The 16,642-nt window shown below is 53.1% G+C and overlaps 2 protein-coding genes across 2 annotated transcripts; one reads left to right on the plus strand and one right to left on the minus strand.

Moving 5' to 3' along the window:
* Positions 1-427: 427 nt before the first annotated feature.
* Positions 428-13,054, plus strand: CSUI_009741 (dead deah box helicase domain-containing protein). The gene is made up of 13 exons (XM_068069850.1): positions 428-2,021; positions 3,155-3,273; positions 3,823-3,983; positions 4,483-4,631; positions 4,789-4,845; positions 5,174-5,378; positions 6,139-6,599; positions 7,232-7,311; positions 8,220-8,571; positions 9,338-9,803; positions 10,638-10,981; positions 11,469-11,550; positions 12,522-13,054. Exons 1-13 carry the CDS (start codon positions 1,290-1,292, stop codon positions 12,947-12,949), a joined length of 3,636 nt encoding a protein of 1,211 aa, XP_067918173.1. The 5' UTR covers positions 428-1,289; the 3' UTR covers positions 12,950-13,054.
* Positions 13,055-13,332: 278 nt separating this feature from the next.
* Positions 13,333-16,222, minus strand: CSUI_009742 (horma domain protein). Its single transcript, XM_068069851.1, has 3 exons — positions 15,215-16,222; positions 14,525-14,625; positions 13,333-13,910 (listed from the first exon to the last, which is right to left on the minus strand). The coding sequence occupies exons 1-3, from the start codon at positions 15,828-15,830 to the stop codon at positions 13,617-13,619; spliced, it is 1,011 nt and encodes a 336-aa protein (XP_067918174.1). The 5' UTR covers positions 15,831-16,222; the 3' UTR covers positions 13,333-13,616.
* Positions 16,223-16,642: the final 420 nt, after the last annotated feature.

Below are 16,642 nucleotides of genomic sequence, written 5' to 3' on the forward strand. Positions count from 1 at the left end.
CCGGCGGTGGCTCACGACACGGCACTCAGTAGGCAGTGTGGCACTCACGGCACGGCATACAGGGCGGTGGCGCGGAGTCGCAGCGAAGGCGTTACAGCCCTGACAATGTGGAGCATCCTAACCTCGGTACCACGTGGCCGCAGGTGCTGCCCGGGATAGCAGATGTATCCTGGCAGGAGGCAGGAGCTATTGAGCCATCAAGGCTGACTCCTCATTAACAAGAAACAAAAACCTTCTGTCAGTGCGGAGTGGCGTCGACGCTCGATACGCAGGTCAAGTAGGCGCCGATGCTCTCTGTCGCCTCCGGTGTGCATGTTCATCACCTCAGAGCCAACTCACAATCACGCATGCAAGAGCGTTTGCATTGCAGACAGCGGGGGCGGACGGGTGAGAGACAAGTCGACACGGAAAACAGTCCAGAGTGTTACGCCACAATTCCGCGTGGGTGTAAGAAACCGACCTTTGGGAGAAGTTCGAAGGAGTCGTCTTTTTCCGTTTGAATTCGCTCCGAGAGATTTAGAACGGAAGCAAACTCTTAACGCAGTATCGACATTCGCAGACATGACCGACCTCTGTGGGGCTCTCTCCCATGAATGCGGAGCTGTGCGTGCTGTCCCCCATCTGCGGCAGCACTCATAATCTCAGATGCTTTGCTGGTTAGCTACTCCCTTGCTTTCCCTGGCCCGAAGCTTTGATTCCTCATACCTCTCCGAGCCGCTTCTTGTCGGGAGGATACACACATATCCGGTTTTTCGGAGGTGTAGAAGCAGTCCTGAGCCAACAGCGAGGAAACGGTGGAGGCACGTGTGCACCCCTTTTTCAACCTTTTTTTCCTTGTGCATACTTGCTCGCTAACATCTCCCTCAGTCCCCTCAGGTTTGATTCGAAGTCCTCTCGGCTGTAGGACCATCTGACGCATCCGGTGCCACCTACTTGTATCTCTTTGCTTATCGTTCCAGTGGTTTTCACCTCTATCCTCGTCACTTCTCCGCCGGCTACTACGCAGCTCAGTTCTCCTCGGCTTCGGCCTTTTTATTGTCTCTCTCCCGCCCATCCCAAGGTGCGGCACGGTTACTCCGTTGCCTTCTGCTTCCAACATTCGGCAATTCAGACGGTTTCTTTTTTCTTGGCTGGTTCCTCAGCTTGTACTCTCTCTTTTTTGTTGCTTTCTCTTCCGCCGCCCGCAGCGGGTGTTTATTCTCGGTGTCCCCATATTTGTTTAGTTGGTCACCCTGCCAGTGTTTTTGCCTCCTGGTTTTCTTCTTGCTTGCTCACCGCCTTTTGGAGCAATGGCGACTTCTCCCGGTCCGCCGCGGCGGCCCGTCAACAGACACTCGCCGGGACAGCCGAAGAAAAAGACATCAATTTCAGGAGCCTACGGCGCAAGCAATCTTCCCTCTACGTGTCCAAAGAAACTTGCGCTTGATGGCGGAGTTTGTGCGTCTGCTAAGGGAAATAAAAGGACTGAATTTGCTCGGAAACGTGCCGTCTCGACAAATGCCAAATTGAGGCAACGAGAGCAGCAGGAAATTCGTGAACTGGAGGATCGCATCTGTGTCGAGATGCCTCTTCCAGGCCTCTGCTGGGCCCCTCCTATTGTCTCTGCGCGTTCAGGTGCAACTGCATTCAACGCGGCACAGGGCAATCCTTCGGAAAACAGCGAAGGCAGAGAGTCACTGGGACACCGTTCGCAAACGAAAACGAACTCTGCCACAGGCGCCGAATGGGAAATGCCAAAGCAGAGAAACGAAGGCGGCGTCGGAGGCGACGGGAGTGCATACACGTCGGCGGATGGAGGGCACGAAACACAGCGGACAGAGCAAGCAGGGATACCTGTTTTATCCAAGTTTTACTTTTCCGATCTGCCTTTAAGTGGATACACAAGACGCGGTTTACAGGAGGCAGGGTTTCATCGGTTGAGCTCCGTCCAGTTTCGGGCTATTCCGCACGCCCTCAGAGGGGCGGACATTCTTGGGGAGGCGAAGACTGGAAGTGGAAAGACCTTGTGTTTTGTCGTGCCGGTGAGCTATGGAATCTCCTCTGCTATCGTCTCGGGAGATCTCGCGTGCAGATTACTCAAGGATTAATTTCGTACGCGTGTACGTAAACTTGTACTTGGTCCTGCGCATAGCACGTAGTGCCAAATGTGTATTCCTTCACGGATGAAGCGTCGATGTATGCAGTAGTCAGCCACACCCGTGCTACAGTCAGCTCATCGGACTCATGACTGCCTTGCGACTGTTCGCCGACCTGAAGCCCGCTGCTGAATTTCACTCGCAGGCATTGGGTATGTATGCATCTCCGCTCCTGCTTTATGATTAGTGGGCTTCAAGTTCGCTGGGTTCTACACATGCCAAGCATGCTTTCGGTGTAATCGCAGCTTCACCGATGTGGGGGTTATCATCTAGACGAAAGGCCCCTCTTGTGTGTCGGATACTATCTAACTGCAGCGCTTCGCGTGAGTAGGTGTGTGAGGGCGTTCAACCACCTGAAGAAGAAATGTATGGGACTAAGACTACGAAAGTTCCCAGGGTTCCCCCCTGTGAGAACATGGTCTACTTTGCCTCTGCGGACTACAGTAGTTCGTGTGATTTGTGATCGGGACGGATGAAGAGGGGCACGATCTGAAGCTCGCAAGCAGATAACGCGTGCGTATTGGGTAATTCTTTGCTTCGTACATCTCAGTTTGCTGTAGCTTCTCTCTTGCGTGCTTTTTGGCTCGCTAGATGATGTGAAGGCTCACTAACCAAGGCGCTAAGGAACACCGCACCTGTATGTAAGACGCATGCGCATAATGGCCTAGCGAGGAAATGAACCCATGTTCTTTCTCTTCATCCGCACGTGTTTCTTGTGGCTCTGCTAACCGCTCACGTCTTCTGGCTAGGGGTTGCACGGGTAGTCGGCCAACGGGTAGCTCCTTGCACCCGCGTAAGGTGGAATGACCGTTCATTGTACTCGAGCCGTCTTCAAGTCCTACATTTCTTTAGTGTTGACTCTGCCTGACTCCAGCATAATGGACAAAACGACGGGTCGTCCTTGTCAGCCCTTGTCGCATCGTGGTGACTATCTCAAGAGAATCAGCTGAGGCTGGAAATAAGACACATAATGGCTGCGCGCAAGCGCGTTTGTCCTCTGGGTCGTGTTGTTTTTGCAGGTTTTGGAGTGTCTGTACAGACACCGCGTGAGCAATGTCGACGGTCTCTCCGCGTTAGTGCTGGTGCCCACGAGGGAACTCGCCGTGCAAATCTTTGATGTCTTCAAAGTCGTTGGCCGGTAACCACTGTGAATCAAATGCAAACAGGAGAGGGTACAAGTATGGCCTTGCCCGTTTGTGCTTGTGCGTGCCCATGTAAATGGGACACCAAACGCAAGGCAGAAGCGACAGATTTGTATCTGGGGATACTTATTTGCATTGACCAGTCGTCCGAGAACGTTCGCCTTAACCGGTGGGAGTTGCCAACAGACCTATTGTTCTTCTGTGAAGTCGGTCTGCAGCGGGGGTTCTTTTAGACGGCCTTGCTGCTCTTTCTAAATATTTGTCTCATGAAACTAGCCCATGTATTCGCCTGTGTAATGTATGCTGTTTGGCGCCGCCCCGATGCTAGTGCGGTGGTCGTGACTCGAAAGGTATGACGGAGATGGCGTTCAAAAAATCTCTGACCGCAGATGCTTGTGCACGCTGCAGCGTACCGCATTCTCTACTTCTCAAGTACCCAGGCAAAAACTTTCCGATCCTTCTTTTGAGAAGGACAGAAATCTGTCGTAGTAAGACAGGGGAGTAAACACTCCGATAGACGTCTTGCCCATGTGTTTGTCTCGCAGGCATCATGAATTCTCCGCAGGATGTCTGATCGGAGGCAAAAGCGTTGTCGCGGAGGCGAACTGTGTGAATCTTTTGAATATTGTCGTCGGCACACCGGGTCGGGTATTACAGCACATGGAAGAGTCCCCTCTCTGGGAAGCCTCAGGCCTAAAAGTGCTTGGTAAGCTGATCTGTTGGGACGACGGGTTCTCTTCTTTCCGAGTTTCTCTCGGATCCTAAAGCACAACTGGTTTTCTTTCTTTGCAACACCGCTGCCATGTGCCGCGTGCATCCGGCGGGTAGTGCTCTGTAAATGACTGAAGGGGGTCTGAGAACTCTGGTTTTTTTCCAGGGCGAAGGCTGCAGTCCAACACGTATTATAGCGTACAGTAGCCGTCTGAAGTGAAGAGGCAACCGTCGGGGTCCCCAGGAGGTTTCTAGCTTGGACAAAGGTAAAGAGCCGAAGGTGCCTAGACTTACAGGGAGTAGTCGAGTTTAGCGCGCTGCTTGCTCGGTGGTCATGCTGTGTGTCCATTCACCCGCGGACGGCGAGAACCTCTCGTCGCTTGTCGTGCCCATTCGTAGGCAACTGACTGCACGATCCTGGAGTGTGTGCACTTACTTAAGAGTACTCGCGAAGCACTTGGATTCCACTGTGGGTGTCTACCCGCGTTTCGCAGTGGTGGATGAGGCTGATAGACTTGTGGACATGGGGTTCGTGGAGACAACTCGGCTCATAGTGCAGCGGCTTCCTTCCAACAGGACAACCCTCCTTTTCTCCGCCACACTAAAGAGTGCGGTCAAACGCCTGGGGGCCTTCGTTACTTCGGTACGTCTACGCGTCACGCGCGTGTCTCGGCGGTGAAGTTTGGGCTGCGGAGCAAACAATAAACAACAGTAGATGAGACCAGCAGTCAGCCACTCCGACAGAGGCAGACGTGTTTTGGTGTTTCGACGTGCATGTGTTCACGTGAACTCCTCTCCAGATGTTGCCAGAAGGCTTATCCCTTGTGGGTCCTGCAGTTCCCGATATCGGGCGCCAGGTCAGGCGGTGGACAAAGTCATGAGTCTTGCCGTATTCGTTTTTCTTTTTTGCCTGGGCGCGTTTAGCGAAGGGTTTAGTTAACAGCGGGTCGGCAGCGGCGTCTCAGTGAGATGTGCAGCCTTGTCCTATTTCAGGTGGAGTATCCCGACCTCGCTGACCGAATCTGTAAAAGTGCGCAACTTTCGAGCTGTCGTGGCTATGTAGCCCTCAACACACGTCCAGCACCCCTGCCCCCCGTCTCGGATACAACACGTCGTAGCTGATATATCGGGGCCTCCTTTTTCCAGTGGTTGCGCCATCAGCCCTTTGTTTGGTGTCCTTCCCAGGACGCGGAGACGATCTCCGTGGCGACGGGCATGCCTGCGACTCCCTTGACATTGAAGCAGAGCTTCATGGTGGTCCCGCCACAGCATAAACTGAGCGCTCTTTTCTCGTTTCTACGGGCACACAACTCGAAAAAGATTTTGGTTTTCGTATCCAGCTGCAAGCAAGCGCGTTTCTTGCACGAAACCTTTCGCATTCTCAAACCCGGTGAGAAGGGCTTTCGGTGTTTTGTGTTCGGTTGTTTTTCTACGGGGTGCTACAGCGTAAGGGAAAGGCATTCTTGTGTCAAGCTTGCGTGCTGGGTCACTGTTTACGTACCACGCTAGGCCCGTGGGGCGCATTCGACAGATGTTCTTCTTCTGTAATAGAGGGAGACTGGCATGAAAGGCTGAGGTACGGGAATAACATATTCCTCCTACAGGCGTCTTAGACTTCGGGTTATTCGTCTCTGTCGAAAGTGCCAGTTCAACTTCTTGCTATACTACTGCCGGCAAAGCGACGTAGCACGAGGCGCATGCGTTGGGCGAACGCAATGCGAGGACTTTCCATACATCTAGTCCGGCGTTAGTTTCTGCGGAGTAGTAGGCGGAGCAACTTGCTTTCAGCCGTGTTGGACCTCGCCTTGGCTGGTTTGGTTTCTGGTTTGGTCTTGGCACTTTGGCAGATGTCGGGAAGCTGGGGAACACTCGGCTTCCTTTTGACAGTTCACTGGCATACCGGGATATGGTGAGAGAGAAGCAACCGTATCCCATTACCTCGGTGTACGACTTCGACCATTCGTCCACACTTAGTACAGCTCCAGTAGTTCGGTGCATTGCCCTGCGCCCGTACGTGCGTGTGTGTACATGAAGACCAGCATAATGGTACTGGATTCCAATGGCTACTGTATGCCTACCTGTCAGGTTTGTGCCGCCCGTGTGCAAACAGGTATGTATTGATTGGAGCTCTTACTGGTTTCGGCGTGCAGGATTACGACTGATGTATTTACACGGGCGCCAGAGACAGCAGAAGAGGCTCGAGGTGTTTGAAGCCTTCGTCAGGCGACCAGGGGCTTGCTGCTTGGTCAGTACAGATTTAGCTTCGAGAGGCATCGACTTTACGCACGCCATTGCGGTCGTCCAGAAGAAAAAGAAGCAAACTCATGACAGGCAGCAGCCCTCAGGGAATGCAAGTTTCCCCGGAGGGCTGCAGACAAAACTAGGAGAGAAAGAAAACAGGCCGGGGAACACAAGGTGGCCGGGACAGGGCGCTGAGCAGACTGGCGAATCTACAAGTGTTGACTTTGTTGTTCAAATGGACTGTCCAGACAGTGTGGAGACGTACATACACCGCGTGGGTCGGACCGCTCGCATGCAGCGGAAGGGACGCGCGTTGTTGATGCTCCTTCCCTCGGAGCAAGCCTTCATCTCTCGCTTGAAGGACAAGAAGGTTAGGCAAGTTCCTTCTCTGATACCCTTCCTGTCAGCTCGCTTATGGTGTCCCGCCTAATGGGGCCTTATCCTTCTGTTCAGTAGCGTGTCAGAAAGGACACCGCTTCTTGTAGGTTGGAGCATTTATGAGCAGCAAGAACGCGCTCCAGTGTCTTTTCTGGTAGGGCTTCCAATGCTGCTGTTGTATCCAACGGCTTCAGCTAGACCTGTGTTTTGGACGGGAAATCTGTTAAGCAATAAGCATTACAAACCGTCTCGCAGCGTGGGATATAAATGTCTGTGTCCGTGTGTGCTCGCTAGAGCGGGGCGCGCCAATTACTTTGACTGCTATCTCATATGTCGTCGCTGAAGTCTTCCAGTGTAGCCCCCGGTGGGTGAAAAGGGTTTACGAATTGATGGTTCCCGCTAGGTACAGCCACAAGCGTATACAGATTTCTATACACACACTGTGTGCAAGCATGCCTGTACTAGCCTGGTCTGCATACTCCCGCCGTGACCGGCAGACACATTCGAATATGCGAACAAATATGTCTCCCTGTTTGAAGAATTCGTTTCCGGTTTGTTCAGCGCCGGTGCCGGTCGCACGCAATCATGGGTCAGTTTTTGAGCTGTTTCTGTGCTCGCGATCAGATCGAACTAGAGCAGCTGTTTTTGAATCCCAGCTTCGCGCTGAAGATTGAGAACAAGCTACAAGCACTTCTGGCTGAGAGGTAACTGTTGTGCCGTGGAACCCGCAAAGGGTAGACGAGTATACCGTACAGGGCGCTGTCCTGCATTTTTGTGTACAAATGAGACGAGTGTGTTTTCGAACGATTCTCTTCCATGCTCCTGGCGAGCTTAGTCGGACTGCTGGGCTTGGGTTTTCTGTTCGTATGATTCATTTCTCGTTTCCGGAGTGGTGCAGCTTTGCTCTTCGAAGCGACGGGGCGTGTATGGTGTTGAGGGAACTCCCGACAGAGGGAGTGAAGCAGATCTGTGTCATGCTCGCGCAGTCATTTCGAGAATAAGGTCTCGGGGTTTGTCTCAAGTGCCCTGCAGGCTCTCGAAAGTCTTCGTTTAACCCTGTGTCCGAGCACCTTCTGCACAGCGGGGGTGGAGGTTGTGAAGCCGGAAGGAAGTTCTTCGGGATTTTTGCTGCATCACTGAAAGAGAAACTTTTCACGCTGCCCATGGTCCGCGGGGGACCATTCGCAGGGTGAGGAGGCGGATGTTTGACAAACAGACGAGCTGCGCCAAGACGGTTTTTGTCGATATTTGGAGAGCCATGGATTTTTTTTCCTTCGTCATGGCACAAACCGTCGTTTCCCTTGTCCCCTCGGGTGGCGTCATCAAGTGGCCTTTTAGAGCAGGGTATGGGCGTCATGTGTCTTCGTGTCCTGTTCTTAGCTGCTCGTTTGCATAGACGTTTTGTGTACCTCTGAAAGTGCTCGGTCTCCGTCCGTGTACTAGTCCGGGAGTAAAGATTGGGCGCGTCTTGATCTTTTCTGTTGGGACATTTCAAGCAGCGGACGCGCTGTCACACACGTCGCCCTCAGACTTGGCCCTGTCGCGATTCAGATGTTGTTTTTCTTTATTGCCTCAGCGGTCGATCCTCCTTCACTTCGCTCTGTGTGCGCAGGACAGAATTGAAAGGTCTGGCGCAGAGAGCACTCGCAAGTTACTTGAGGTGCATTGCGTTGATGCCTGACAAGGACGTCTTTTGTCTCCCTACGGACGTCCGGTCTCTGACACTCCTCTCTAACGGGTACGGCCTGTCCCTTCCTCCCACAGTCAAGATTCTCGGCGACACGGAGTCCGAGGGAGGGGAGGTCATGCACCACGGGAGAGAGAAGAGGGGAAACGCCGTCATGAGGAAGCGGGACGACGCAATAACGAGGGAAACTGTGCGGGACGTCTGTGTACACGGGGGAGCCGTAGCAGTCACGGAGATGAAGCAAAAGAAGAATCTGACGAAACTTGAGAGGCTCAAGGTGAGGAGAAAAGGAAGACCGCCCGTCAAGCTGGTGGTCTGGTGTATATCTCTAACGCTCGGCTGTACATACGCTCTGATAACTTTATGATTTCACTTACGTGGACACCCGTAGTTGCTCCTCTTGCACAAGGGCATCTGTGCTTTTCTATGATGACCCTTCGAGGCGATACTCGGCCAAGCGCAGGACGGCTTTGTAGCAGCTCATTTGATTAGCGGCCTCTAGTCAAGACCACCTACAGTGCAGCCTAGCCTGAGGAGTCAAGTAGGTGCGAATCGGTTATTAGAGTCGCGTACACGTATGAGATGTGATGATAGGACTGGCTGTGTATATGTTGGTTATGTATCGCTCTCAGTCCATAGTGTGGAGGACGTTTCTTTGTAACCAAGATGACGCTGCCCGGTGTTGCTTGCCAAGTGAGCTGCAGGGCACGTCGCGAACATTTTTCTTTACCTCGCGTCATAGGATCTCGTCTTCTGTCTTTTTTTCCGGCGGAGTACTAATACAGAAGAATTGTGAGCGATAACAGCAAACCTGTGTACTTCTTTCCATTTGCTGGAGCGTGGAGATTTTTCTCCAGCTGTGATGTACCAAGGTCTGCTTGCGTCACCGAACACGCACGGTTATGTGCTTTTGGTTTGTGTATTTCCCGCAGTTGCGCGAGAAACACGGAAGCAGATACTCTTCGGATACAATTAGTCCTGGAAAGAGCGCTGTTAAGAGCGCATGCTTTGTCTGTAGTGCAGCAACACGACTCTGCATGTAGATACGTGGTCGAACTCTGCTCTCAGCAATGGCCCTTCTTTGCATGTCACCGGGTCCCGTTGTTATTTCTGTGTCGAAGGAGAAAATCAGGCAGAAAAAGGCGGAGAAAGAGGTTAAGCGACGTGAAGCTGAAGCCACCACCCTAGGTCAGCGAGGCGGGGGCGTGACTGCGGACTCCGGGGAGAGTCCCAAGTCGTCCTTCTCCGTGAAGGTAACGTCGGTTGACGTGAGGGCTCATGACTACTCCGCGCATCGAGATCAAGACGAAGTTTCTGCAAGGGGTGCGGACGAGGGAGACCGGGAAGAACGTTGTGAAAGGGAAGAAACTGACGGCAGCAGAGGCGGAGACCAAGCCGACTTCTTCTCGCTCAAAGACGCAGGCTCGAGGGGTCAAGACAATGAAGACGGCCAGGGAGGAAGCAAAACGAGAAATATTCTCCTTCACGAACAGCTGTTGAGGAAGCCGAGTACGTACGCGCTTCTATGACAGAAGGGGTCTTGGATGGGGTCCCGCTCACGACTGGGTGTCTCAGTTCGTCTGGGACAATTCCTCTTCGTGCTGTCGGTCTACCGTGTCCTCCTTAGGGGGCATCTAGAAAGTGAATGCTTGTGTGGAGTTCCTTGAAGATATGGATGGAAGCCAGAGCAGGCAGTGAGGGCGGATTGTTCTTGCCCTAGCTGTTCCTTTATAGGAGGAATTCTTCTAGATTGGTCTCGCCCCGGGTGGGGCAACGGGGGATGGGGCGTTATTCTAGAATGACGGGCAACGTAGCAGAATATTTTCGGAGGATTCATGCGTGCGCTTCAAGGGCACTATGCGGCGTTTAATCTCGTCGGTATTCCTCCTTGTCGACGGTCATGAGCTCACGAGGGGCTGTATCTCCTGGCGATTTTCGCAAAGGGGACGCCCGTGCCAAACCTTCTGTAGACCTTTATCATCCAGAACACGTATTAGATGATTTTTGGGCCGGAGCCGTTCTTGTCGCGCAAAATGCTCAAGCGACGACGGTGGTGAAAGACAAGGCTGTAAAAAACTAGCAGAGACGACGGTGTTCTTCACCTTCGGTGACGATCCTCGTGAAGCAGCACTACAGCTTTAACGGAGTACTTCTTTCGGTAGAAGAGAGGTTACGTTGTATTCTGAGGAGACCGAGGTTTTACAGCTACGATGAAGAAGACCTCCACACAAAGAAGAAAGAGTGCGTGTTCGTACGTTTGCTCTTAGCCAAGCAGAGCGTTGATGCGTAGATTCCTGGGGAGTATGACATAGGGTCGTTCCTGTGTCCTCTCTGTCTCCTCAGTTTACCAACGTGAGCGTCTCAGATTTCGCGCTGACGGGACCGCGAAGGTGAAAGGCCTTGCGGCTGCTTCTCTCCATCAAGGGCATGTTTTCTTTGAGGAAGAGGAAGATGAGAAAGAAGAAATCAGCGACGCCCAGGAAGAGTCAGATCAGGCAAGCGCGGCCAGCAGTGCACACGTCATGGGTGCTGTCTCCTTGGAGAAGATGATATTGGCTGGCGGTGCAAGCGGCGAGAAAGAGGAGGTGGAGGACGAGGCCAAGTTACGGCCGGCAGAGCCAGGAAAGCGGCAGGCTTATTTGGAACGTGTGCGAAAGAAGGTTGAGGCTGCGCAGCAGGCGGACAAGGTAATGGTGACGAAGTAACACGGGATAGCGAAAGCACACGGAAATGCGCGAACAACGCGCTCAAGATACAGACCGAGAGGCTGACACGCTCGTCAACTGACAAGCCCGGAATCGCACGGCGAGGAAATCTTCAGTAAACAGCGTTTGGTCGCCAGAAAAACGTGGTTGCATGTTGTCTGATAGATTCGAATACATTTGGAAAAAAGCTCGCAGCATACATTCTCTTCGACAGAAGCTGACATGCGACGGCGTGTCGGTAGACTGCGCTGGATGTGCTGAACAGAGTTTTTCCGTAACTTGTCTCTCGTTGGTGCCGACAAGTGTCGACAATTCGAATCAGAGGGTTTAGGGTTTAGAGACATTGAAACGACGACGATCTGCGGCACCTGCGAGTGTTTACTGTACCTTGTACTTAGCCCCCGGCTGGAATGTCGCCCGGGCTACCTGCATGCCTGTTTGTCCCAAGTGTCACTCATGTGTTGCTCAGGACCGGAACCGACAACGCGTCCATGAACGGCACGCGCTGAAGCGGCAAAGAGAAAGGGCAATCAGAAAAGCGGATGCGGCAGGTGAGATTCACGTGTGCACACACCTCGGCGGAGGCTCGGTCTACGGACGTCTCGCATATATGTGGGTGTAAGAGCTGCAACTCGTTCTTTGTTGTCCAGTTATCTTCTGGATGCACGTGGTTAGCGACTTACATTGAAACGCAGATTGCGAAACTGCTGTATCTGCACAGTGTAGTACAGGAGGCTGTGTTCCTTATGTGTATGGAGCATGACAGACTTAACGGGACAAGCGTGACCGTTGGGTACGCTATTTGTCAAAGAAGAGAGATGTTTGCAGCGTAGTGAGCCCAAGTCTGTCGGTGATCTCATTCCGAATGCCGCACATGCGGTACGGCGCTTTAAGACGTTGTGTGCGCGCGTGGGTAGGGACAACAAAAAACAGTTGACTCTTGTATCGAAAGTGTACAAACAAATGTGGACGGCTTCGTCCCTGCAATTTGACCAGTAATCCACGTGCACGTCCTGCCCGCCAACTTACGAGGAGCTATCATCCCTGGTGCAAATCGGACTAGTTGAGCCTCCTGTATGAAAGGCCGTTGCCGATGGGGTGAACGGTTCCATCTCTCTTTTTGTCAATCCCCAGGGCAATCATACGCCAAGCCGCTGTTGACAAAAGTGGGGGGAGTGAGTAGTTCTCATTGTTGCTTAATGCTACGCCTCCTTTTGTCGTTTTCACATATTTGGGGGGATCCTCCGGCGTAATATATTTTGACGCAGAACATCCTACTGCTTCCGTAGAGGTCACGAGACCAATGCCACCAGCTGGCGGTGCTGCATGCTTGCATAACCAAGATGCGTAGTCGGTCAGGTCGGCGTCACTCTCAGTAATGCTTCCGCTTGTACGTACAGCACGCAGGGTCAGACTACTGTGGGCTGCAAGAGCAACGAGCCACAAAACTTATGTGAAGACATTGGTTCGGTTTGGAGACTGTCTTTTTGTTGCTCTTTTGTGGTTTTTTCTGTCGGGGTAGAACGCGGTAACCGTGGAGGGGCGGAGATCGTCTCAGACTCGGTGGAGCAAGCTGATTCACTCTCACTGTCATCACAAGATGAGAAAGACGCTTTCGGAGCCAGAAGGTTTGCACGGGAGATCAGCTGGAAAGGTCACTGTTCCTCCTCCGTTCCGAATGTGCAAGGGCTTGCAGAAAAAGACTCTCCAGAAAATGATGAGCACCCCGTTTCAAAAGTGGTATGCGACAAAAGTCGGGGGAAGAGAACGAGCGAAAAAATCGGGAGAGAAGGAAGAGCGGCGCACCGAAGGAAAGTGGAAGTACACCAAGAGTCGGCCCGAAGTAGAGCTTCCGGCGACGACAGCCCCATTGTAGTCGGAAGCCGGCATCTCCCAGCTGTACACGGGGAGGACCTCGAAAAAATGGCCCTCAAAGTGCTACAGGGGTAGGTACTTCCAGTGTTCACTCCTGCTTGTCTTCTCCAGTCTCGGTGTACTTGTCATCCTAAGGTGGATGTCTGCTCCAATTTTTCACGTACACAGTGGAACATGGGGTTTGGGCGCGTTACCCCGCGCATATATATATATATATATATATGTATCCCTATATTCAGTCTCGAGGTCTATAGTTGCACTCAAAACTATACTACTGAAAAGCGCACACATGTGCATGTCAGTCGTATGATGAGTGTCAGGAACATCCCCTCTTGGGAAACGCTTAGTTTGCATTGTTTCGTGTGAATGCATACCTCAGTCCCCCGGGCAAGGGGTAAGGCGCCACGGCGCCTCCCTAGGCTTGAGTTTGGTACCGACATCCGTTCCGGCGCTTCTCACAGTTCCTGCCGCCAATGGAAAAGACCTAGCGCAGTATGTAAGTCGCTCGTAACAAACTAACAAAACACGTTGGCGGAGCTTAATATGTGATGGCCAGTTGAGCTTTTCGTGCCAGGTTTTCGCCCCGAGGGGCAGCAGTACACGAAAAACAACCGGACCAACAACTGGGCAGAACTGCGAACTACGTAATCGCCAGCCCAAATTCGCTCGCGGAGGGGCCGCCCTCCTCATTTCGTGCAGTATGCACACTTCGTTGTCTACGGACCCGTAGGACTCTTTCTCGTCACTTTTTTTTCAAACTACTCGGAACCTGGGCGTACACGGAAAGAAACGACGAGCGCGGAGCCTCCCGCTCGGTCCCAAAATGTCCAGCGGGAGCTGGCGAGAAAGAGCCGGACGAGGCACAGGCGGCCACGCGCTGAATGTCGAAGGATGACCCAGAAAACGATGGGCGAACTCTGGGAGGATCGAGGCTGGCGACTCGAAACGAGAGAACATCGACATCAAGAGGGCCAGAAAGCCAGGAAGCAGTGAGCGGCAGCCAGCTGCACCTGAGTCGCTGAACTGCATGCAAACCCTGTGCACACCACAACCGTTGTGCCCGAGCAGATACAGATCCTCTCACACTTCTGTGATTGTACATGAAAGTCCCTGTACCCCGAAAGACACGGCACCGGCCACCTGAGACGACCAAACGAGCGGGAACTGCAGGTGAAGTCCAAGAAGATATTCCCCGTCTGCGGCGAAAAGCAAAACACTAGTGAGTACAAAAGAAGGCATCCTGTGACGGACCCTCAGCCGGGCAATGAACGCGCAGTCCCCCGTGCGGGTAGGCGTCATCGGTAATTCAGAGACGCGCACCCGATACGGCAATGTGTGCGGGCAGCAGCACGTCCTCCTGAGCCTTCCCAGAGAAGGCAAAGAAGTGCAGAATACAAAAGAATGGACACAGATATCTACCTTCACCTGAAATCATGGGCTGCAGGTAAGCGGAAAAGGAACGGCGACAGGGAAGGCCTCCCACCACACGAAGTACGGTAGCTTGTGAAGAGACACGGGCAACAGCACCAATGGTAAGCTCGCTTCTCCGAGAAGGCAGATCCCGGAGGAATACCGACATGGCAATACGCGAAACTAGAAGAACAAAACTAGCAGGTCACGATCCAACGTCCGGGAAGGAAAACTGCCTACCTCGTTCAAAGCTGCGGTGGCTGCTGCTCCTTTAAGAGAAGAGCTTTCCAGCCGGTTGACTGAGGCATTATCCACTTCTATGATGACCTTGAAGCTGCGCCCTGGAAGACGAAGAAAACACACGTGCGTAGTTCCGTACCAGTCTGCTTGCTCTTCAGGGTTAAGGTGCGTGAGTTTCAGTCCGTCAGTTATACACAGCGCAGACACGGAAGATATACCTCCTTCCAAACGAAATCCGCCTTCGCCGGCGGCTCTGTTCGCGTCTCGCTTTCTTTCAGCTTCCAGGGAACGGAAGACACTCTAACACCTGACCCTCCTCATACCACTGGTGCAGCGGGAACGACAGCAAACAAATCAAGGCGTGCCTGGGTTATTTTGTAAAAGCCCTTCCACTCGCTCGTGTAGCCTTTAGAGAGACCACCATGATCTTCGGTCACCACGAGTTCGCCTGAAAAGTTGTACGGGGGGGTCAAAGGCAATGTGGTTTTCAATCAACTGTCTACAACGGCCAACAACGCTCTACCACCTTGCAGCCGAAAGCTGATTACCAAGTGCCTCGCCCCCAAGGACCTCCCCCATCGCCCCTCAAAAGTTCACTTCAAAAGGCGGGTCCAGGGAAACTATCCACAAACCTGGCGAGGCGTCCTGCGTGCAGCTGAGGAACTGCCGATACCCGGCAGCTTCCCTTACCTCGGCGCGCGGTCGAGTCCTTCTTTCTGTGAGAGGGAGGTCTGGAAAAACCTTCTTCTGCCGCCTTTTGTCTTGGGTCCTCCCCAACTGAATTGTAGTCCTTGTCCACTTCTCTAAGTCCATCTAACCAACAACCGACTATTTCCAGTCGAGCCAGGATGTCTGGGAACTTGCTGACGAGATGAGACACGCCGAAGGCCCAGGGCAGTGTGTTTCGGAATCGTTCTCGCTGGGGAATCTTTGCAGAAAAATCACCTGCTTCAGCTGCTGTTGTGTGTCCTGCTTTTGGCCTGCGTCGTGGAAACAGCTGCCGCCGCGACGACACTGACCCCCTGAACTGGAAAACGAATCGCTCATCTAGTTCCCCCGCTTCGCCAAAAATAAGAAGCGCCACGCAACGAAGTATACCATGCTGGAGAGGCTCTATAATAGACAAGCATACCTCGCGTAAGTAACCCGCAAGCGACTTCGAGTGACTCTGCCATACTAGCTGCCCAAACCGGCGCCTACGGTGAAACAGCTGGGGTGGATATACACCCCGGACGCAAAGTAGCTGGTGAAACGCTGCTTCTACGAAAGCAGCAAGGAGCTCGGCAGTAGCAATGGCCGACGACATCGGCAAAATATTTCCTCCCGCACGAACCGTTACGAAGAAAAGGATGAGATGCCCCAGTAAAGCTCCTTGGTAACCTCGCAAGGCAGCACAACACGGCACTCCGTGCCGACCGTCTGGTTTCGCCGAATCGCGACACCGTCCTCGGCGCGCGTGGCTTCTGACTGGCTACTGGGACAGACAGTCCGGTACTACACACCAGCCGATCTAAGGAAGTCGAGAAGCTCAAAAGTCAAGCTGCTCAGGGAACCAGCACAGCCTGGAACCGAGGTGTGACCGAACTGCCCGCGACTCAATGGCTAGCCGACTCCGCCAGTCCAGTTGCGAGGCTTCAGCAAGGAGGAGCGTATCGAGGGTATGCGAGCTGCGTCCTTAACGTCGGCACTTTGTCTATCTGGAGCCCCAACTGGGCATGACAGACGCGAACACACAGCTGCGTACCCTAGGCGCATGCGCGGCCGCCGCGCATGCGCCCAGGGTACCTTGGGCATGCCCTGGAGGTGTTCCACCCCAGAGCGTGTGAATACTGAGGAATAACAAACCTCGCGTACCTCACTACTAGAGCTCCCTTTTTCCGGGTGCAGTCCCTGTAGAAGGCGTCTTTTACACCTTTAAACACAGCGTATAATTTGTTACGACACCAGTCATCAAGCCCCATAAAGGAGTCCTTGTCCTGCCTGATGTGCTAGCTCACGGTGTCGGGTCAGTCGGACTGGGCAGTGCGGGACAAAATAGGTGGGCTAGCGTCCCTAGTTACAGATATTGCTACGTTAATGTGGCTTGGCAGTAGCGACCAGTAGTTTGTACACGGCAGA

This window comes from Cystoisospora suis (assembly GCF_002600585.1).
Source record: "Cystoisospora suis strain Wien I chromosome Unknown contig_5961, whole genome shotgun sequence".
In the NCBI taxonomy this organism is placed as follows: Eukaryota; Apicomplexa; class Conoidasida; order Eucoccidiorida; family Sarcocystidae; genus Cystoisospora; species Cystoisospora suis.